We start from the raw sequence: 24,041 nt of genomic DNA, 5'->3' as shown, positions 1-24,041 counted from the left end.
ACCAAAGGTAAATAAATCCTCTTTCCAATTTTCAAATGAGAACATCCAACTATCCTTTTTTAAAAACTCCCCACCATCCCACATAAACAAACAAGACACTTCCAAAACAGTCCAAAAACATTACAAACAACACAAAATAAAACAGAACCAGAATAATAGTCAGTATCTCCACATTCCCAACAGCACAAAAAAAAAAAAAATTTAAAAATCTAATATAATATTAAAAAGGGAAATGATATCAGTACAACCATGTTTTAATAAGTGCACAAACTCAGCTTGTGAGAAATTTGGTAACTGTAATGACCTTTGTGTGCTCTTTAAATAATAAAAGACAAGAAGAGTTAGTACAAATATCAAAGCATAGTTGTACCGATATCATTCCCTATTTAAAAAAAACCCTCCACCATTTTCTCCCTCCTTTACATTCAAGCTCTACAAAAGACAAAATAATAAAAAATTAAAATCACCTACATACACCCAAAAAAAAAAAAAAATAACAGAGAGAGAGAGAGAGAGAGGTAGCAGTATCAGCAAAAAAAAATTTATATAAAAAAACCACTACATATCCAAAACCCACTTCATTATACATAGAAAAAAAAAAAAAAATACCCACTAGATACCCTGATCCCCAACAATGATGATAATAATAGAAGTTCAAGAAACAGCTGAGCTGATACTGCCACCTATAAATTTAGCTACTTCCTCCAATGTCAGCCTCCCCATTTGAAATCAATAGGATTTAAAAAAAAAAAAAAAAAGACTGACATGGGTGGAAGTGCCTAATTTTAAGACTCCCTGTACCACCTTCATCTAACAAAAAAAAACCCCAAGAAAAAAAATTAAAAAAAATCAATCAATAGCATTTGGTCCAGCACAAGCTTTCAAAACAGGGCTCCAAATCCACTGCACTAAAAACTTCCTCCCTCTCCTCCCATTCAAATTATACTTCCTCCCTTTCCTATCACTCATCACATCCCCAATATACCCTCCTCCTCCACCAGTCCCATACAACCCTTCACATAAATCCGCAATCTCTGTCGGAGCCGTTGGATCTTCCCCAGCATACCATGCATTAACCAACGGATTAGATGAAACCTCAGCCAATTCATGACCAATCACACTAATCATCCCATCCAAACCCACATCCCCATTTGGTGGTGAAAGCGCCACGGGCCCACCTCCGGCCATATAAGCCGGAATTGCGAAAGGGTAAGCACATACCTCTGGGCATTGTTTACCAGAATTTCCAACCCAAGCATAAGGTAGGGTATACCCTACAATTGAAGGGAATGTGAAATAGTGGAACCCACAAGCTGCCCTACAAAAATCTTGAACTGTGACATCATCTGAAGTTAGGACTAGGTAGATACCATTTTTATGGTCGACCGGAAGTTTTGCTCCGGCGATGACGTGTTGGATTGTGAGACGGGTTAGGTGGGCCCCTTGGGAGTAATGGGTATCGGAAAATTCGCCGGAGATTTGGACATTGCCGGAGATGTTGGCGTTGGTTTGGTCAGTGTAGAGGGAGACTGTGGACCACCATTGTGAGACTGAGGGGGAGGGGATTTTGGAGGGGGTGGATTGGGAAATTGAGAGGAGGAAATCTTTGATTAGGAGTTTTTGGGGCGGGGTCCATTTGCCATACCAAATTAAGTAGATGTTGATTGGGGAGGAAAGGACTGGGCCCATGTGGTAACGGAGATGGACTAGGTCAGATGAGCCTTCAAATTTTTTGGAGGAGGAGAGGGGGAGAGAGGAGGTGGGGGTTGTGGGGGTGGGGTGTAGGTTAAGGGGTTGGTGTGCAGGATAAGTAGGGGTGGCTCGGAGGGAAGGTAGGGAGGAAAGGAGGATGAGGAGGAAGGGGAGGGGAGACATTTTTTAGGGGGCGGGTGTGTAGGGTAAGGAGAGGGGTGGAGGATAAGTGAGAGGGGAGGGAGAGGGGGAGTTTATAGAGGGGAGAGATGAGCTGGAGGGAGATGGCTTGGACTGGAGACAGCTGTGGAGTGGGGCCCACTCTCTCTTTCTCACTATCCTCACTGGGGTAGGTAGGTTTTCAGAGCTAGTGTTTTGGGGGGGTTGGGTGTAGGAAAATGCACTGTTTTTAGGAGGAAATTACTTTTTTGTTGGATTTTGTAACTGTTTTGGAATAGCCAAATGGGAAAGGGCAATGGTACACTCAGTCCCTCGTTTGAATAATTGCAATCTATACGAAGGGATAATAAAGTGTAGGGTGCCCTTCATTCTATCATTTCTTAAAGACTAATCACTCATCAAATGATCCTAATCACTGATCAAATGATCCTAATCACATGATCCACAAGAATATCTAAAGGGAAATGTTATCCACACACTACTGTATTTTGATGAGGGCACTTCTCACTTTATTAAAAGTATGTATGGCCCCATCATAGGATGATCCAAACCGTCCATTAGATGGGCCACAGCCTAAACAGGTGGTGCCTCAAAAATCATTTACATAGGTTCATCCTAACCCTCCGATCTGAATGTTAGAGGGTTGATCCTAACCCCCTATAGATTGGAAGGTTAGGATCAACCTATGGAAATGATATTTGGGCACAACCTATTTAGATTGTGGCCCATCTAATGAACCGTTTGGATCATCCTATGGTGCAGGCCATACCGTACTTTTAATAAAGTGAGGAGTGCTCTCATCAAAATACCTTAGTGCGGATAACATTTCCCTATCCAAATCCTTGATTTTTGGATCCCTTAATCTTATGAATGGGATTTTTTTACGTGGGGCCACCATGTTTCTCTGTGGGACCCAAAAGTTGATCACTAGGATTAGTCTTAACATTTCTGATTTGGTGGACACATCATTTTTTATGATCCAATCTGAAAGAATATCCCCCATTGGATTATCCTAACCCTTCAGATTAGGCTTATGAGTAGATGGCCCACTGTCAAAACATTAGGATCTTCTTATGGGAGGGGGGAGATTTTAGTGTGTGGACTCATCTATGATAGGATCCAGCTTATGAACGGTCTGGATTTAGCCCACAGTCAAAGCATTAGGAACTTTTCGTGGGGGGAGATTTTAGAGCGAGGACCCATCTATGATAGGATCCAGCTTACGAATGGTCCGGATTTTTTAACACATGGGTCCCACTAATAATTTACCCACTTGTAATTTTCTAGGCGTAGACCAAATCATCCCAACATTAGTCGGCACAGATTCACAGTGGAGACCACCTTTGGCTAGGAGTTAGACATATTCATTTAGTGCTACAATTAAAGTGGTGGGGCCAGAAGTCTCCACCATCTGATCGTGACCGTTGGTAAATAGATTTGTGTGCAATATCAATTTGAGTGGAAAAACATGGCCCACACAACCACTTCCTCTGCTATTCACCATAAATCGATCACCACCCATCATGGTGGAGTCCATCAGATAAACGGATCCTATAAAACCCAACAAGGCTTTGGTTTCAAGGAATAATTATTTCGTATACTTTCCGCAAAATTCCCAAGCGAATCACTTGTAATATTTTCAATAACCTGGAGAGTATAGCCCAGAATAGATATCCATTGATGAAAATTCAAAATTTTACTATCGGCGTACTGCTTATTATTGATCACTGTTGGGTTTGTCTACAGGGTTTATCTTTTAGAAAAAATTCATGAAGAAGGTAAAGGGATCTACCTGGTTCAAATTGACTAAGTCTAATCCTGACACTAGTTGGGTTTGTCTACAGGGTTTATCTTTTAGAAAATTTTCATGAAGAAGGTAAAGGGATCTATCTGGTTCAAATTGACTAAGTCTAATCCTGACACTAGTTGGGTTTGTCTACAGGGTTTATCTTTTAGAAAATTTTCATGAAGAAGGTAAAGGGATCTACCTGGTTCAAATTGACTAAGTAATCCTGACACTAGTTGGGTTTGTCTACAGGGTTTATCTTTTAGAAAATTTTCATGAAGAAGGTAAAGGGATCTACCTGGTTCAAATTGACTAAGTCTAATCCTGACACTAGTTGGATTTGTCTACAGGGAACTGATATAATACAATCATATTTTTGTAATTGCATCAACTCATCTTCTCTTTTATTATTTAAAGAGCTGTAACAGGTTATAACATTTATGAAAAAGCTCATAGAATACAAGCTGAGTTTGTGCAATTATTAAAACATGATAGTGCCAATACCAGTAGCAACTTATATGGCTCTACTGATATCGGTAGCCATTTATTAAGGCTACTGATATCCGGGCGAACATGCTTGATAATGGGACGACTAATCCATATTTGTAGGTGTCAAGGACTACTACAAGTGCCCAAAAGCTCCCACGAGCTAATGAGAGAAGTGTAAAGTAAAGTTTTATTCTTGAAACTGGTGTAGTGTATCTATCTAGGAAGGGTATTTTGAGAATCTCTCATTAGATGAAGGGTATTTTATGAATCTCACTCTCTACTCTCTAGTGAGAATGGAAGAATGCACAGGCATAGTGGGTCCCACGTTTAGTTGATCTGAACGGTCCATTTTGGTAGGCCCATTGATATGACATTAGCACAATTAGCATAATATTAAGGGAAATGATATATCGCCCCCTTCCTTCCTGGGTTCACCCCCTTCTAGTGCAGAAAGAGTAGTCATGAACACACTAAAGGGGGTGGCCCAGGGAAGAAAAGGGGGTGAATCTATCGCTTCCCAATCTGAATCCTTCATACAGAGGGCCCTATCATGAAGATAATAAATATATAAGAAGGAATTGCACCTATTGGATGGGCCCAAAATAGGTACTCATTTCTAGCACTATCATTCCCCATTTGAAAATAATATTTCCACCCATTTTACATCATCTTTTCCTAAAAAAATAGTACCATATAAACACCTTCGTAACATAGTTAGTACCATGGTTTAAAATTTCGGTTTCGGTACCGGTTTCGGACCCTGAAATTTCTAAATTTCACAAAATTTTGGTCGAAATCCCGTACTAGAACGAAAAGACTATTTTATTCAATATTAAATTTCGGTATAATATTTTTAAAAAAAAAAAAAAACAAAAAAAAACTAGTATTTTGTGTGAAATTTCGACCTAAATTCCAAAATTTCGGCCGAAATAATATACTGTTTCGCAAAAGTGACATTTCGGTGTCGGTCGGAATTTAAAACCATGGTTAGTACTTAGTAGTCACACGTGAAGCCAAATATAAAATATTGAGGTGATCTGCTTTAGTCATCGAGGGAAAATCTTAGAAGTGTTTAGGGGGATAATATTCTACCTTTTCTACTAATAATTGGTCAAACATTACAAAAGACTTTCACCTTTACTACTAATCACAATCGCTTTTTGTTAGGTGTGTGGACCACCGTACGATGGTAGGCCACACCTGACGAGGGCGGTTGTGATGATGTCCCACACCACAATGCACTGTACGCGTTTCACACCTTGTCTTTTCTGTTCATCCCCACAACTACAGTGACGACATGAATAAGGATAGAAGCAATTCCAAAACATCATCATCTCATGCATTTGATTTTTTTCATGCTCACTTATGACTTGTTCAGTTGTTTGTTACCTTTTCGAAGCTTTTATATGGTGTCTGCTGTGCGTTTTTTTTTTTTTTCCTAAAAACATAGTGGGACCCACCTTGTTTGATGATCTAAACCACCCACTCATTTGTTGGGTCCCAATGTACATAAGATGTTCTTAAAAAAAGCATCTCCATAGAATGATAATAACCATTCAATCTCGAAAGGGACGGGCACAGCTTATTTCTATTGAGGCCCAGCAACTGAATTGTTTGGATCTTCGAACAAGGTGGATCTCGCCGTACCTTTTTTCAAAAAAAATCATAGTAGGAGGCCCCACCTTTATTTTTACTTTTTATTTTTGGGGTCTGTGTGTTAAGAAAAATCTTTTTTATTGATTTTTTTATACTGCTAATTAACCTTCTTCTAAGAATATTAAGAGAAAGATGCCGTGCTCACAGGCGCTCTTGCACCCAAAAAAAAAGGTAAAAGGTTGGTCGTATACACCCGTATTTTACAAAAAAAGTAATGTATGGTCCTACTCCATAAGATGATCCAAACTGTCCATTTATTTACAGGTTAATTAAATAGGAAAAGACAAGGTGAGGTAGTGCAATTAACAAAACATAGTAGTGCCAATAACAGTAGCCTATATTTATTATGTAAATATACCTTTTTATACAGTATGTGTGGCAGTATAGTCTAGTATTTTTTTGAAAAGTACCATTATTTAATTTTCAAAATGTACTGTATGGGCTCACTTCATAAGATGATCCAAACCGACGACAGCCAGCACGTTGCCTGGAAAAACAACCAACCTACGACGGAAGACAGCATGCCACCTGGAGAACAACAAGGCCGAAAGCAACGCTAAACGGCCGGGTATATAGCCATAGACAACAACAAGGTGGATTGCTACACAAACCTCAACAACCATAATGAGTGTGTAAAACTACCCAAAGCAACTACACAAATGTAGAAGCACGAACAAGGTGGATTGTAACGCAATGCACTTACTGACAACAAGGTGTGAAACTACACAAAGATATGGACATGCCAGGGACCATCGCACAAGCCATTTCGCGGGAGGGCTGTTGCATGAGAGAGCAGCCACCTCGGATGAATTAAACGAATAAGACAAAATCTGAGCCTATGTGGCTGTACTCATGCAATAGCGGTTATGCAAAATGCTTTCTGCGATGGTCCCTAGCAAATCCCAGAAGATACAATGGCAATTAGTGGAATGCAAAACTGAAGGGCCCCTTGCAAAAACCTAGTGTCAAGGTCACCCCATTGGATCCACGTCACTGGCCAACGACATTATTCTTTCCATTTTCCAGTGCCATTATAATTGCAGTTGGGTGATGTAGATCAAACAACACACCCTTGCTGCTGGGTTTTTTCAATGATGCCTTCAGTTTATCATTCCCCAATTATACACATAGCTACATTTACCACAATTTCTCATCTATTATAGTCTACAAAGATGTCTTCTTCAGAAGTAAATTGTATTTTGATTGAGGGTTTAGTCTCATTTGTAAACTAAAGCGTGTTGAAATATTTTTTCTACTGTGATGAAATTGAAGCCTTTATACTTCTCGTTATAAACAAAACATAGTTCATTGACGGGAAATGACATATATTTTTCTTATGAATAAGACATTCAAAACGAAGCTCATCAGGAAATTTTATTTTATTTTTTTTCTTTTCAGGTGTGAAATGACCAAAATACCCTTAAATCAGGTTAAGTTTTTTGACAATTGCCATCATCACAAAATCCATTAGAATAATTAGAATAATGATATGGTTACCGATTTTGTGCCCGGACGGATGTGGCTCTTCGGCATAAGTCTCGGGTTTGCTCCCTGGAGACGTGTGATCGAATCCCACCCGGGTTTCCCCGATGCGCGTGGTTTACGGGCTATTGCGCGCATCCGTAGGGAATAGTCATACTTTCAAAGGGGGTGGGGACACCCTACGTCACCGAAAAAAGAAAAAAGAGTGGAACCAAACAAAGATCCTCTACACATCCGTTGATTTTTGGCTTTTGTTGCCAGCAGAGGAGAGTCTGAATAGTGAAAAGGTAGCCCACCCAAGGTATAATATAATGATAGTTGCACTAGCTCACCTTGTCTTTTATTTACTAATTGCTTCTTTGAACTTTTTTGGGAATTTTGATAAGTGATAACCTTTAACACCGGGTTAAATTGTAAAAGACAAGGTGAGTCAGTGCAACTATCAAAACTTGGCAGTGCAAATACAGTAGAGTGTTTAAAAAATGGGTGTGACGCATAACGAGGGCAAGAAAAATCCTTGTCAACTCAGTGCGGAGACGACCAAGAATGCGGTTGATGTGGTCATAACTCGGGAGAGTCAAAGTAGTATTTTTTTTTACTCTGTAGTGCAAAATGCGGAATGCGAATGTAGTGCAACGAGGAATGCGGCCAAGAAAAATCCTTTTCGACTCGGGCGAGTTCTTTGCCGTGTCAACGAGTTTTTAAGCATTGCAGTAGCTTGTATACTTTGGAGCTATTTTCCATCTTTCTTCGGACTGACTCTTCCCAAACTTTACCTCTATTATAAGGGTATTTTGGTCATCCCGCCTTCTTGTTGTCTTGCACAACCATATCACGCGCTTTCTTGTCGTCTTAGAGGTAGCATTCCAGCTTGGTTCCATCCCCCAAGTAGCCCACTTTTCTTATGTGAAAGCAGTTGGATCGCCCTTAATAACCTTAATATCTATATGGGTCCCATTTCACTCATTAATTGTACCACCTTATATGGGTCCACATCATTAACCTTTCTCCTTTTTGCAGCGATTTCGATAAAAATATCTATATGGGTTTTGTTGTACCTTCTTGAGAGGGTCAAAACCCCAAAAGGAATAGCCAATGTGGTTTAGCTATTAGCATGGTTTTAAATTTCGACTGAAATCCGAATTTTCGGTCAAATTTTCGTCCGGAATTTTAGGAAATTCGAACAAAATTTTTAAATTTTTTTTAATTTTCCCAAAGTTTCCGTAATTTCGGTCGACATTTTGTAATAAAATAAAATATTACTTTTAATATGCCGTCAAATTTCAGCTGAAATTTTGAAATTTCGGTTTTGGTGAGGTCTAAAACCGGTACTGAAACTGAAATTTAAAACCATGGTTATTAGAGTAGTTACCTCTTTGAGGGAATTTGTTTGCGAGTTTTTATATGATGCCCGACGGTGAGAATCACAAGGGCTAGGTGGCAAACCACTTAGCCCTTGTTGCTTTGACGGTCGGGCATCATATAAATTCTCTTTGTTTGGAGATAGAACTTGTGATGTGAGATGCCAAAAGATATATTGATCTTTCATCTCCTTAGCTTTATTTCTTTTTCATTGTTAGAAGTATGCTCTTCACATGTCCACTATTTCATGTTGGAAAGAGAGTTTCTGATGATTTAATGATGGGCCCTTTGCTTTAGATGATTGCGACAAAGTGTGATATAAAAAGTTAAAACACTATTAGCTAGTTGGCCCACCTGATAAACTTATTGATTTTTTAGTGGACTTGCTAAAGAAATTATTAAAATATGTTGATGAAACATACGATATCAAATGCTGAGTTTAACGAGGGGTCACATGCCAAATGATGAGAACAATGTCGGACATTGTACAAATTAAGTCATGGGTGCAATTCAAAAGCATTGTCAAGAGCTGACCTGATTGCCAATCAACCCAATCCTTTCACACTAATAAGAAGTTCAATAAGTATGTATTCATCACACAAGTCAAAATATGATATTACAAAATACAACACAAAAATCATCTTTTAGGTGGTTATATCCATGGTTTTAAATTTCGACCGAAATCCGAAATTGACCGACACCGAAATCACCCAAAACCGAAACGGTCATTTATTTCGGCCGAAATTTCGGTAATTTTTACCGAAATTTAATATTGAATTTGGGTTTTGTACCTGATTTCAACCGAAATTTCAGGGTCCGAAACCGGTACTGATAGGGTCCGGACTCAGCACTGAGGGAATCCGGACTCAGCAATCCGGACTCAGCACTGAGGGGTCCGAACTCAGCATCCAATTAGCTTCTGGCACGTGGCCCTCACAAGGACCGTTGGAAGGCCAACACCTGTCTCCACTAGGTGTGACACCTGGATCAATCAGGGACCTCCATCTGCCCTCCTTAGGTATGAAACCTGGTCCATACAGAGGCCACCACCTGGCTCAAAACTACCACCTGTCCTAGACAGGTGGCTCAGAATCACTATAAATAGCCTTCACTTGTGCTAAGGTGAGGGTCCTGAAAATCTGAGAACCAAAACTCTAAGCTTTTTGCTCTGACATTGCTCTACACTCCTGCTCATACTGACTTGAGTGTCGAAGCGCCCGTCCGGAGTATCACTCCGGGTTGGTCCTCTGACCCTTTTCTTTCTTGTCTGTACTCTGTGCAGCGCAGGACTCAACCAGCCATTCAGCCGTGGCTCGTTAGCCCGGACCACCCAGCCCTACCATAACCTGTTACCGATTTTAGGCCTAACAGATTTGGCGCCATCCGTGGGACCCTGCAACAAAAAGCTGTTCGAAATCTCACTCAGATAAAAATGGTAGGACAGACCGGCAAGCGAGCACCTCCGACTTCTCGGGCTACTCGGGCTACGGCCCCCCGTGAAGGACGAAGTGAGCGTCTGGCCTCACAGGTGGAGGTCGGGGCGGCCGTGGAGCGGACCTCGCCCCACTCGGACCGTTCAGATCCCACCCCGACCCCGAGGGAAATGAGGGCTCTTTTTCAGGAAATGACCGCGGTAGTTGCGCAGTTCAGAAATGCGGCTCCCGCACTCCAGCAACACCCCGTCGAGGTTTCCCGACCTGTTCAGAGGGGAGAAAGCTCCCGCAGAGAACGCGCGTCTCCACCCCGCGACCAAACTCGTCACTCCACTCGAAGAGACCACCAGTCGCGGGACAGGAGCGTGCGTCCTGAGCCTCGTCGACAGCATCACCGGTCACGATCTCCCTCCGTGCAGAAGCGGGGCAGCAAGAGAGACCCTATGCACGGAGAGGGATCGCGGCACCGGCGAAGGAGTCCCCTCAGCCAGTCCGGATCCGCAAGGAGCCCTTCAGCCGTAAGGAGTAGACCTGTCCGTCTGGCCGAACGGAGGGATGATCCGATGTTACTAAGAATCCAGAAGATCGATAACAGAATCGAGGAGCTGGCTCGAGATCATGGCCGCCCTGCTTCAAGGATCTTTAGTAGCAATCCCCCTTTCACAGATCGGGTACTCGGTGCGGCAGTCCCCTTGGGCTTCAAGATGCCGCAGATCCCGCAGTATGATGGGACCATCGATCCCGTGGATCATCTGCAGACCTTCAGGACCACGATGCTTCTCCACGGGGCGTCGGACGGGTTCCTTTGCAGGGCACTCCCCACCACATTAACCGGAGCCGCAAGAGACTGGTACTCACGGCTCAAGCCCAAGTCCGTTGACAATTTCGACGACTTCGGGGACGACTTGGCCCGGCATTTCATGAGCAGCAGAAGGCCTCGAAAGACGACGGCTTCACTGATGGCCCTGAGGCAGGAAGACGGTGAGGCCTTAAAAGCGTTCGTTGGCCGGTTTAACAGGGAGGCCCTTCAGGTACCCAACCTGGATCCCTCCGCGGCAACGAATGCTCTTCTGGCCGGAGCCCGGTCCACCGACTTCCGAAGAGCAGTCGCCCGGCGAAATCCGCAGTCCTTGGCAGATCTGATGACCGGGGCGGAAGAGTACATCTCCGTCGAGGAGACTCTCGCTGCCCTGGATTCCGTCAGCAAGAGAAGGCCAGAGGAGAAGAACCCCGCCAAGCAGCGTAGGGATGACAGACCCCAGAGGAAGGAGAGCAGTCCGTCCCGGAAGGAAAGGAGCTCCCCCCGGCCTCGAAAGGAGAGTAGCCCCCCGGCGAGGGAGCGCTACACGCCCCTCACCGCGTCTAGGGCTCAAATTTTGGCAGCCATCCGGAAAGAAGACTTCATCCGGTGGCCGAAGAAGCAGACGTCGGAGGCAGGCACCCAAGACATGTCCAGGTATTGCCGGTTCCACAAGAGCCACGGCCACGACACCAACGCCTGCATTCATCTCAAGGAGGAAATCGAGCAGCTGATAAGCAGAGGGTACCTCGGGAGGTACTTAAAAAATAACGACAACAGAAGGGAGCGCCAGGACAACCCGAGACCCAGAGACAGAAGTCCTCGAGACGCCCAACCCCTGGGCGACCGCATCCAGGCTCCAGCCCCGGCCGTTCTCCCTCCTCAGGTACCTCAACCTCAACTCCAACCTCATGGTGTTATTGGTACCATTTCAGGAGGGCCGACCGCGGGAGGGACCTCTTCATCGGCCCGCAGAACCTATGCCCGGCAGGTCAACGCCGTCCATGCCTGCAGCAAGAGGGCCGAGCCAGAAAATGAGATATCCTTTTCGGAGGCAGACCTTGACGGTCTGATCCTCCCGCACGATGATGCCCTGGTCGTCACAATGCTAGTGGCGAACTGGGAAATGAAGAAGATCCTGGTCGACAACGGGAGCTCCGCCGACATCCTCTACTACCACGCCTTCGAACAGATGATGATCGGAGCTGACCGTCTGAAGCCGGCCAACTCAGATCTGTTCGGGTTCTCAGGAGAAGTTGTCAAGGTCGAAGGGCAGATTGAGCTTCCAGTTCTGATCGGAGAGCCGCCCCGCCAGTCCTTCGCAATGGTGACCTTCCTGGTGGTTAAGGGCAAGTCGGCCTATAACGCCATTCTAGGACGCCCCGGCCAGAACCTCCTCCGAGCGATTCCCTCCGCTTATCACCAGAAGATGAAGTTCATTACGCCAGGAGGCGTGGGTGAAGTCAGAGGGGATCAGCCCCAATCAAGACAATGCTATGCGGCAGCACTGAGAGGAAAGAATGCGTCTGAGTCTCTTCCAATCGAGCTGTACGATCTGAGAGACGAAGCGCAGGTCACAGTCAACCAGCCCGCAGAGGACCTCATCTCTATTCAATTGAACATCGATGATGAACAGAGGGTTGTCCAGATCGGCTCTGCCCTGCCAGAGGCCGCGCAGCAGGATCTCGCTCAGTTCCTCAGGGCCAATGCAGATGTCTTTGCCTGGACTCCTTCAGACATGCCCGGCATTGACCCGTCGATTAGCACCCACGAGCTCGGTGTCGATCAGACCTGCAAGCCCGTGAAGCAGAAGCGTAGACACTTTGCACCGGAGAGACGGAGAGCCATCAGAGAAGAGGTGGAGAGGCTTTTGAAGGCCGATTTCATTCGCGAGATCCAGTATCCGGACTGGCTCGCGAATGTGGTAATGGTAAAAAAGTCCAACGGGAAGTGGAGGACCTGTATAGACTTCACAGACCTGAACAAGGCCTGCCCAAAGGACAGCTACCCACTTCCAAAAATAGACCAGCTCATTGACGCTACAGCAGGTCACGAGCTGCTCAGTTTCATGGATGCTTTCTCAGGATACAATCAAATCAGAATGTACGAGTCTGACATCCCGAAGACATCATTCGTTACCGACCAGGGGACTTATTGCTATCGGGTGATGCCTTTCGGACTGAAGAATGCGGGAGCCACTTACCAGCGTCTCGTCAACAAGCTGTTCAGAAATCAGATCGGCCGGAACATGGAGGTCTACGTGGATGATATGCTAGTGAAGAGTAGAAGTGCTTCCAACCACGTCTCCGACCTCGAAGAGGCCTTCCAAGTCTTGAGGGAACACAACATGAAGCTTAATCCGACCAAATGTACGTTTGGCGTCGGAGCAGGCAAGTTCCTGGGCTTCATGGTAAGCCAGAGAGGAATAGAGGCGAACCCGGAGAAGATCAAGGCGGTAATGGAGCTGACTCCTCCCAGCACTATCAGAGAAGTACAGCGGCTGACCGGGCTGGTGGCAGCTCTGGGGCGGTTTATTTCAAAATCCGCCGAGAGATGCCTCCCTTTCTTCAATGCGATCAAAGGTATAAAAACCGCGCCCTGGACTCCGGAATGTCAAGCAGCGTTCGAGGAGCTGAAGCAGTATTTGTCCTCCCCTCCCTTGTTGTCCACGCCGGAGCCAGGAGAAGAGCTGATTCTGTACCTCTCAGCGGGACCCTTGGCGGTTGCAGCAGTACTGATCAAAGAAGAATCTAATCAGCAAAAGCCGATCTACTATGTTAGCAAGGTCCTCCATGATGCAGAGACCAGATATCAGAGAGTAGAGAAGCTCGTGTGCGCCCTCATTACGGCGGCCCGGAAGCTAAGGCCGTACTTCCAGGCCCACACAATCAAGGTCCTGACAGGACAGCCTCTCAGACAGATCCTCCACCGGCCAGACACTTCGGGCCGGCTTGTCAAGTGGGCCGTGGAGCTCAGTGAGTTTGATATCAAGTTCCTACCCAGGCCGGCGATCAAAGCTCAGATCCTCGCTGACTTCATAGCCGAGTGCACAGTCCCGGACCCAGACCCCGGGCTAGTAGCAGTTCCATCTCCAGAAGCAGAGCTGGCCGTGCCAGAGCCTCGGGTCGTTTCCAGAGCATCACCGCCCCCCGGGCCTGACACCGTCATCACGCACCCAGTTTTTGATGAAGAGCCGCTCTGGGAAGTTTATGTGGACGGGTCATCGAACAAGACAGGGTGTGGTGCAGGGCTAGTTCTCACTGGACCAGAGGACTTCGTCCTGAACTATGCCTTGAGGTTCGGTTTCCGTGCGTCCAATAATGAAGCAGAATATGAAGCGCTCATCGCCGGGATGAATCTTGCTGTGCAGACCCGTGCTCAGAGGTTAAAGGCATACTGCGATTCACAGCTCGTCGTCTGTCAGATCCAGGGAGTATATGAAGCCCGTGAAGAGCGAATGATCAAGTACCTGGGGAGGGTTCGCAGTCTGGCCGTTTATTTCAAGAGCTTTGAGGTCGTCAGAATCCCCCGAGCAGAGAATGTAAAGGCTGATGTGCTATCAAAGCTCGCAGCCTCAGGTTACACCGCCCTCAGGGAAATTCGCATGGAGTTTCTGAAGAGGTCCAGTATCGATGCCCAGTCCGTCGTGGTGATGCAGATTGACGATGAACCGTGCTGGATGGATGAGATAATCAGGTATCTGCGCAGCGGCGAGCTCCCGGGAGAGAGAAAGGAGGCCCGTAAGGTCACGCAGAGGGCAGCGAGGTTTTCACTGGATGGCGAGACTCTATACAAGAGGTCGTATACCCTCCCGTATCTGAAGTGTCTTCGCCCCAGTGATGCCTTGTTAGCCCTGCAGGAAACCCATGAAGGAATCTGCGGAGAGCACCTCGGGGGCAAGGCCCTGGCCATTAAAATCCTCCTGAGAGGTCTGTACTGGCCTACGCTGAGGAAGGACGCGCTGAGCCTTGTAAAAAAGTGTGAGAAGTGCCAGAAGTTCTCTCCAGCCGTCCACCAGCCACCCGTTCCGATGGCCCCGATCATCAGTCCTCTTCCCTTCGCAGTATGGGGAATGGATATTCTGGGCCCCTTTCCGCCGGCCTCAGGAGGCCGTGAGTTCGTCGTTGTCTCCATTGATTATTTCACCAAATGGGTAGAAGCAGAGCCTCTGGCCAAGATCACTGAACAGAATGTACAGAACTTCTTCTGGAAATCAGTGGTGTGCAGGTTCGGAATCCCCCGGGTCCTCATAACGGACAATGGCAAGCAGTTCGATTCGAGGAACTTCCGAAAGTTTTGTTCTGACCTGCACATAGAGCAGAGATTCACATCTGTGGCACATCCTCAGACGAATGGGCAGACAGAGGTGACGAACAGGACCCTCTTGCAGGGGATAAAGAAGAGACTGGATGGCAAGGCAGGGCGTTGGGCAGACGAACTGTATCATGTGCTCTGGGCGTATCGGACCACTCCGCGTACGGCCACAGGCGAGTCACCATTCAATCTCTCCTTCGGAACAGAAGCAGTGATCCCGGTTGACATCGGCGTCCCCTCCCCAAGGATCGTCCATTTCAGTGAGCAGCTCAACGGGGACGGACTCCGTGCCAACCTTGACTTGCTTGAGGAAGTCCGAGAGGAATCTCAAATCAGGGCGGCGGCCTATAAACAGAAAATATCCAGATATCATGACGTCAAGATCCGACCAAGAGAATTCCGCGCAGGCCACCTAGTCCTGAGGAAAGCCTCCGTCTCACAGCCAAGAAGCGTGGGCAAGCTCTCTCCGACCTGGGAAGGACCGTACCGAGTCAAGGAAGTCATCCGCCCAGGAAGCTATCGGTTAGAGTCCCTCGACGAACAGATGCTGCCACATGCTTGGAATTCTAGAAATCTTCGGATCTACTACCAGTAATTTTGTTTGCCTTCATAGGCTTGTAAAGAACTGCTGTAATCATCCAAATTCTGTAATGAATAAAATAAGTTTCCCAAATGATTGTCCTTCTTTGAGCAACTCATTTAGACATCAGTATATAGCAGCAGTGGTGCACTCCGGCTCATCCTAGTGGCTTGGAGATCAGTTCCAGCCAGGACGCCCGCAGTGGAAACCACCTTCAAATATTTCCTAAGTGTTTGAGTACCAAGCTTCCAGCTCGGTTCTCGCAGACTTAGGACGAGCAGCAGTGGTGCACTCCGGCTCACCCTAGTGGCTTGGAGATCAGTTCCAGCCAGGACGCCCGCAGTGGAAACCACCTTCAAATATTTCCTAAGTGTTTGAGTACCAAGCTTCCAGCTCGGTTCTCGCAGACTTAGGACGAGCAGCAGTGGTGCACTCCGGCTCATCCTAGTGGCTTGGAGATCAGTTCCAGCCAGGACGCCCGCAGTGGAAACCACCTTCAAATATTTCCTAAGTGTTTGAGTACCAAGCTTCCAGCTCGGTTCTCGCAGACTTAGGACGAGCAGCAGTGGTGCACTCCGGCTCATCCTAGTGGCTTGGAGATCAGTTCCAGCCAGGACGCCCGCAGTGGAAACCACCTTCAAATATTTCCTAAGTGTTTGAGTACCAAGCTTCCAGCTCGGTTCTCGCAGACTTAGGACGAGCAGCAGTGGTGCACTCCGGCTCATCCTAGTGGCTTGGAGATCAGTTCCAGCCAGGACGCCCGCAGTGGAAACCACCTTCAAATATTTCCTAAGTGTTTGAGTACCAAGCTTCCAGCTCGGTTCTCGCAGACTTAGGACGAGCAGCAGTGGTGCACTCCGGCTCATCCTAGTGGCTTGGAGATTAGTTCCAGCCAGGACGCCCGCAGTGGAAACCAACTTCAAATATTCCCAGCTCGGTTCTCGATGCAGCACAGAAATAATGCGTACAAAAAAATAAGAATGCTGTACAGACAGTTGAACAAAAAATGTATTTGTATTCAGTATTCATATTCGTATTACAAAAATTGCTCTCTTCGCCGAGCTGGCTTACAAAGAATAGGCGTTACCAACTGTGCACACAAAAAACGTATCATCAAAAAAGAAAGAAGTCTGCCGATCAGGCCTCCTCGTCGGCCACCACCTCGGTGACGACCCCTGCGGGAGTGAGGGCTGCGAGCTCGCCACCCTCCGCCGAGGAGACGGCGGCCACAGTCACCTCCGCATCCACCTCAATAGGCCGGGAGGAGTCCGGTTCGTCTTCCTCCTCATCTTCCTCATCCTCTGGAGGTGCATACGGGACGGTTAGCCCGTCCAAGGAGATGTCGGGGTGAATCTTCTTCACCTGCTCGGAGCAGAGAAGGAAACCCGCCCTGTAGGCCTGGAGGCCTAAGTCGAAGTGCTGGGCCTCCTTCCTCTCCTCAGTTTCCTTCACGGCCTTCTCCACGACCGCCTTTTCCTTCCTTCCGGCCCTCTCAGCCGCACTCAGGAGATCCTGCACGGCCTGGTTTTTGACCCTCTGCAGTTCGTCCTGTAAGCTGTTGAGCTCGGCCTCTTTGATCTGGACGGCTTCATTGAGCTCGCCGTTCTCCTTCTGGAGTTGGGCCTTTTCGGACTCGATCCTTGTGATCGTCTCAGAGAAGAGATATCGCTTCTTGGCCATATCCCTTGAGTACACCTGGAGTTGATAGAGGGCGGAGCTGATTGCCGCTTCGCAGGTCTCCGGCACCTCTTTTTCGACTGCTAGCCGGTCGCGGGCGAGGACACCCTTGTACATCAACTCTGCGGCCACCCGGGTATCCCCCAGGCCGGTGTCCGTTTTCTGCACGGCCCAGTTCGGGCGGAAGACGTTGTCGCCTCCAACCGATGCCGTAGCCGGCATACCCAGTACTGCCCCGCCGTGCTTTGACCCCGTCGCCGCTCCGGACTTGGAGCTCTGACCCTTGGTGTCTGCCCGGCTCGATAGGGCAAGCTTATGCGTCGCCCGGCTGCTTTTAAGAGGCTTAGCCAGCGCGACCATCGGCGGGGTCGACTCCGGCACCTTCCTCTTCTTGCCCTTTGGTTGGGGCTGCTCCTGCGCTGGGGACGCGCCCGAAGACTGCTTGATTCTGTCCAAGAGGGACATCTGCTTCACCATTTCTGCAAAAGAGAACGGAGCGCAGTCAGCAATATGAAAGTTGAAAAATACTTCAGAAAAATAAATGCTATCCCATAGTATCTACGTACGTGCCGGCGTCGCACGGCTGACCCCGAGTGCGACCAGCTCGGCCTCTTCTTCGAACTCTGAGCAGTGAACTGGACCTCGCTTGAGCTCTTCTTTGATCAGAGCGAAGGTCATATGGTCATAGTCTTCGAGAGCTGGTTTTTTACTAAGGCGGCGAGTGTCCGGCGTTCTCCATTGTAATGAGAACGGCCACTGCGAGCCCGGCGCGGTGTCCTTTACATAGAAGAACCTGTTCTTCCATGTGTGAATGGAAGAAGGTATCCCAGTGATCATTTTCATTTCAGGCCTCTGGCTAATGTAGATCCAGCCGCCGTCCTTATGCCTCTTCAGGTGCGCACACATCCTGAAGACGGGCACGGTGGGGTTCCTACGGAGCCGGACTTCAAGAAGGTACAAGAAGCCGATCAGTGTCCTCCAAGAGTTCGGGACGACCTGTGTAACTGCCAGCCCGTAGTAATTCAGTGCATCAGCAAAGAAGGGGTGGAAGGGGAGCCTAAGCCCGGCCCGGAAGGCCTCCTCATACACGCAGAGGTCTGCGCTATCGTTGCTGGCCCGATCCCCTTCGACAGCCGCCCTCAGAATGTACCGGCTAGGAATACAGTATTTGTCCCTGACGATCTGAAGCCTGCTCGGCCACAGATGGTTCACCTCGTATAGGGCCCCGATGTTATACTGCGGGTTGGCCTCCATCTGTGCCTCCGCTATCACCTCGACTGGCATGCGCGACGATTGAGGGACTGCCGCTTCGACGTCCTCATCATCGTCGCTGGTTTCTACCCGATCCGGTCCGTCCCCACAGGCCGGGATTGTGTCTAAGTCCACACTCATTTCCTCACCGCTCTCCTCGTCTATTATGATCACTAGCTCTTCGCCCTCAACACCGGCCTCCACTATAGGTGAGGCCGGAACCGCCCTCTCCGATGCCTCGGACCCCGATGCGGTACTGGTCGAACCGGACTCCTTTGAACTGGAGTCCGTCTCCGAACTAGTGCTAGACATAAAAAGGAAAAAAAGAAAAGAAAGGCTAAAAGCTAAAAAAGATTACCGAACTGGAGCGTTGGACGAGGACCTCCGGGCTCACTGATCCGAAGCGGGCAGAAAACTTGAGCAGCCGAACAGAAGAGGAGGAGAGTAAAAGATGAAAAGTAAGAAATGAAGAGTAAACTCCTGTATTTATAGAGAAGCTGGGAAGAGCGGGAAAAATCCCGCCCATTTCCGCCAGCCGGAGTGCGCCACGTCGCCTTCCGCATTAAATGCGCCGCTCGCATTAAATGCGCCGCTCGCATTAAATGCGCCGCCTGCATTAAATACAAGGCACAGGTCCCAAAGCGCCAGAAGACAAAAGACCTGTCCGGCTGTCCGGACAGGATATGGTGCATTCGAAAGACAAAGACCTGTCCGGCTGTCCGGACAGGATATGGTGCATTCGAAAGACAAAGACCTGTCCGGCTGTCCGGACAGGATATGGCGCGTTCGCTAGGCGACAAAAGCGCTAGGCGACAAAAGACCTGTCCGGCTGTCCGGACAGGATATGGCGCGTTCGCTAGGCGACAAAAGCGCTAGGCGACAAAAGACCTGTCCGGCTGTCCGGACAGGATATGGCGCGTTCGCTAGGCGACAAAGCGCTAGGCGACAAAAGACCTGTCCGGCTGTCCGGACAGGATAATTCAAAAGACAAAGACCTGTCCGGCTGTCCGGACAGGATATGGCGCGTTCGCTAGGCGACAAAAGCGCTAGGCGACAAAAGACCTGTCCGGCTGTCCGGACAGGATAATTCAAAAGACAAAGACCTGTCCGGCTGTCCGGACAGGATATGGCGCGTTCGCTAGGCGACAAAGCGCTAGGCGACAAAAGACCTGTCCGGCTGTCCGGACAGGATAATTCAAAAGACAAAGACCTGTCCGGCTGTCCGGACAGGATATGGCGCGTTCGCTAGGCGACAAAAGCGCTAGGCGACAAAAGACCTGTCCGGCTGTCCGGACAGGATATGGCGCGTTCGCTAGGCGACAAAAGCGCTAGGCGACAAAAGACCTGTCCGGCTGTCCGGACAGGATAATTCAAAAGACAAAGACCTGTCCGGCTGTCCGGACAGGATATGGCGCGTTCGCTAGGCGACAAAAGCGCTAGGCGACAAAAGACCTGTCCGGCTGTCCGGACAGGATATGGCGCGTTCGCTAGACGACAAAAGCGCTAGAGGACAAAAGACCTGTCCGGCTGTCCGGACAGGATAACTCGGGAGACAAAAGACCTGTCCGGCTGTCCGGACAGGATATGGCGCGTTCGCTAGGCGACAAAAGGTTTCACCAGCAAAGACCTGCCCGGCTGGCCGTTCACAGCCTTAGCCGAGCAGGACCACATGACTTCCTGAACCAAGGACGTCCAGGACCCCTGGCCGCCCAGGCCTCTGGTCAAAAATTCAGCCTTGCTGGATAGTCGAATGCCTTCTGCCCGGCCGTACTCCTTCAGGCCAAGCGCCAAGGCCAGGCCAGGGCGCCAGGAGTCTCCTGTCCAGCCACTATTTCTCCTAGCTGAGTCTGAGCCCGGCCTTAGCTGCCTGGAGGTCTTAAGGCCGGCCCGACGCTGTCTTTACCTTCTCTTTGCTTCTTCTAGCCACTTTCATGGCTTGAAGAACCAGGGGGCAACTGATAGGGTCCGGACTCAGCACTGAGGGAATCCGGACTCAGCAATCCGGACTCAGCACTGAGGGGTCCGAACTCAGCATCCAATTAGCTTCTGGCACGTGGCCCTCACAAGGACCGTTGGAAGGCCAACACCTGTCTCCACTAGGTGTGACACCTGGATCAATCAGGGACCTCCATCTGCCCTCCTTAGGTATGAAACCTGGTCCATACAGAGGCCACCACCTGGCTCAAAACTACCACCTGTCCTAGACAGGTGGCTCAGAATCACTATAAATAGCCTTCACTTGTGCTAAGGTGAGGGTCCTGAAAATCTGAGAACCAAAACTCTAAGCTTTTTGCTCTGACATTGCTCTACACTCCTGCTCATACTGACTTGAGTGTCGAAGCGCCCGTCCGGAGTATCACTCCGGGTTGGTCCTCTGACCCTTTTCTTTCTTGTCTGTACTCTGTGCAGCGCAGGACTCAACCAGCCATTCAGCCGTGGCTCGTTAGCCCGGACCACCCAGTCCTACCATAACCTGTTACCGATTTTAGGCCTAACAGGTACCGAAACCGAAATTTTAAACCTTGGTTATATCAAAGAATTCGAGATATTTTATATCTTTCTCTTTGAATGAGATCTGAATCAATGCTGACCCGAGAGGCAAGTGATTAGTTCTACGGGTTACTTTTTCTAGACTTCATCTACAGAACAAAGTTAGATTTCAATATAAAAGAGATAGATGGAGAAGTACTAAAACATGTGGGCTCTACAGCAAGGTTAATCTATTTTATACAAGCTATAAGGTTAATTTTTTTATTTTATTTTTCCATATGTAGTTGCAATTTGAAGTTATTGCCAATATTCAAGACGTATTTTTCAAGCAGTAGAAATAATTATTAGAAAAGCTATTTTAAAAAGTAAGTGTGGCTCCCATGGGACCCATGCCTGTAACACCACAGGCTGGGTTTGACTCTTTACAAAGGTGTAAGTGTGACTTTTGTTACTACGAACAAAGAAAAAAGAAAGGGTGATATTGACATGAATCTGCCTCTTAATGAGGTGGTTTGGCACTGTCGACTCAATCTGTGCAAGTTCATCGTTAGAGGAGGTGGGACCACTCTTGACTTGGAATTAGGCCCAAATAGCTCGACATTTGCCCCCACCGATTGCACCATTGTAAGATGATTGGGTCCGTGATTGAGGGTCCATTATACCAAATAGACGTCCATGCGGAAAGTATGTGACAAATCAGGTACCTACATTCAGGACACTTAGGCCATGTCTGGAAATTGGCAACTATGAAAAGTTTTCATGATAAATTGGATTCCAAGCTGGGGTAGTGGGTGTGGGAGAAGTAGAGACTTGAGAGGGCACAAATGACTAAAAAGGGCAGCCCAGTGCACGAGGCTTCCGCCCAGTGCACGAGGCTTCCGCCATTGAGGGGTCTGCGGAGGGCTAGATGAACGCAGCGTTACCACTGCTTTTTAGAGAGGTTGTCACCGTGACTCAAACCCATGAACACCAGGGCACAAACGAGTAGAGGGTGAGGGGAAAAAATCAGGAATTTGACGCAGAGTTTTTTGTTTCCTGATTTTCAGGCTTTTCTCACCCTCTACTTGTTCAGTCCCTGTAAAATCTATCCCTCTCCCAGCCTCCCTCACCATTGGGTAAGCTAATATTTGGAAGGGGGGGTGTGTGTGTTGAGAATCATGGTAGCTAAATGTGCCCTTAAGGTCATGTTTGGCAACCATGAAATAATTCAGTGGTGAGACTGGAGAAAACATCAAAAATTTCTAAAAACTAGTGAAAAGAAAATCCTCACTTAAAATTGTTTTTATATTTTCCTGGATTATAGGACCTTTTCATGCTTCCCCTCCTAACAACTGGCCTCACAAACATTCCATAGAATATTTTTTCACGGTGGCCAAACATGGCCTGGAGAATACCCATACCCGACAGCACTCTCTGTGAGGAAGGGGTTGTCTGGTTACACACAAGATTCAGGTTTCGGGAATATGAATTCCCCAAATCCCAACTGAAAGGTTAGGGCCCAACTGTAAAAGATGAGCTGAGGAAGGATGGGAGAGCATTGATGAGGCACAAGTGGAAAGAACATGAGAAATCCTAAAAACAATGAAAAAAATAATATGCTGCTTCAAATTGGGTTTTTTTTTTCTTATTTTTCTGAGGGCTTTTTATGCTCCCCTAACTCCCAGAGTTGAATTGCTTTCCCTCTATGCCTGTGGACCCCAACATTACTGACCAACTTCTGTTACTCCATGTGCACTTTCTTTACCATCCATAGTAGATTAGTAGCACACAAGGCCCTCCATACAGGAACCATCATTTTCACAGGCGGTTGTAATTCCTGCACAAACAATTTGACTCTGTAAGTGACAGACATATTCAATCCCTCTTGAATTGGTGAGAAAACAACCCACCATTCTCTTGTCATGTTATATATTATTATTTTGGGTTTAAGCTGAGATGGAGCTTGTGACCTGAACGGTGCACCTTGGGTTGCGTCCAACCGGAACGCGATAGGTTTAACCCGATTTCGGCTCAGGTTGGGTTGGGTTGTTCCAGATTGGGTTACGGTTGAAGACTTGGTCAGCCCGACCCAAACCTGACCCCGCCCTCTAATTTTATCATGATTTTATTGCGAGTTGAATCCAGCTCCGAACCCAATATCCATATTTTCATATATATTTTTTCTATTTTTAACCTAGGCCAACCTGAATCCAACCCAACCTGATTTGAAAAATTAGGTTAGACAGGTTGGGTTAGGGTTGGCCTTAACCCGGCCCGAGTTGCACCCCTACAATCCATTGAGCTAGTGTCCCAATCCAGGTCATCCTTTCACAACTATTTCAGTGCATATACTGTCATGCCAACGAGGCCTAGTCTGCAGTTCTAATGTTTTCAACTACCTAGAGGCATGAAACCAATATTGTTGGCATCAACTAGGATATGCTGATTTTCACTCTCTCTCTTTCTCTCATATTCTTTTATTATGATTGGTAAAAAAGCTGGGATCAGACTAGTAACCCCTAACAGATCACTGATTATTGAGGTAAAGGCTCAACCCCAGATTGATTTTCAATCCCCCACAGGCCACAACACAGGCTCGCGGGCACATTAAAAAAAAAAAAAAAAACCACTAGCATAAAAAGAAAGGACAGCAGACATCCAAACATTACCTGAAAAACTAACATCAATTCTGCTTCCCCTTGTATTATGAGAGCCAGGCTCCAGTAACAAGTAACAGGGGTCACACACATTCAGCACAGGTTTCAGAATCTTGCCAATGGGAATAAAATGGCGCTTAACTCTCCCACTCTGCAAAGAAAGAACAATCACATCATGAGCTAATAGAAGGAACTTTAAACAGAAAATGCAACT

General features: G+C 47.4%; 1 protein-coding gene across 1 annotated transcript; it reads right to left on the bottom strand.

Annotated features, from left to right (window-relative positions):
- Positions 1-527: 527 nt before the first annotated feature.
- On the bottom strand, positions 528-1,903 carry LOC143886283 (protein EXORDIUM-like 5). The gene has a single exon (XM_077390217.1). The coding sequence runs from the start codon at positions 1,873-1,875 to the stop codon at positions 850-852; it is 1,026 nt and encodes a 341-aa protein (XP_077246332.1). The 5' UTR covers positions 1,876-1,903; the 3' UTR covers positions 528-849.
- Between the last annotated feature and the right edge of the window lie 22,138 nt (positions 1,904-24,041).

This window comes from Tasmannia lanceolata, unplaced genomic scaffold, assembly GCF_043159265.1.
Source record: "Tasmannia lanceolata isolate RefF3 unplaced genomic scaffold, GAP_Taslan_0.1 ptg000011l, whole genome shotgun sequence".
NCBI classification, from domain to species: domain Eukaryota; kingdom Viridiplantae; phylum Streptophyta; class Magnoliopsida; order Canellales; family Winteraceae; genus Tasmannia; species Tasmannia lanceolata.
The sequence above is the reverse complement of the archived record's forward strand: the minus strand, read 5'-3'. Positions and strand labels throughout refer to the sequence as shown.

Bases quoted from the DNA above. Each gene is read 5' to 3' on its own strand.
- LOC143886283 (XM_077390217.1), bottom strand. From the start codon at position 1,875: ATGTCTCCCCTCCCCTTCCTCCTCATCCTCCTTTCCTCCCTACCTTCC.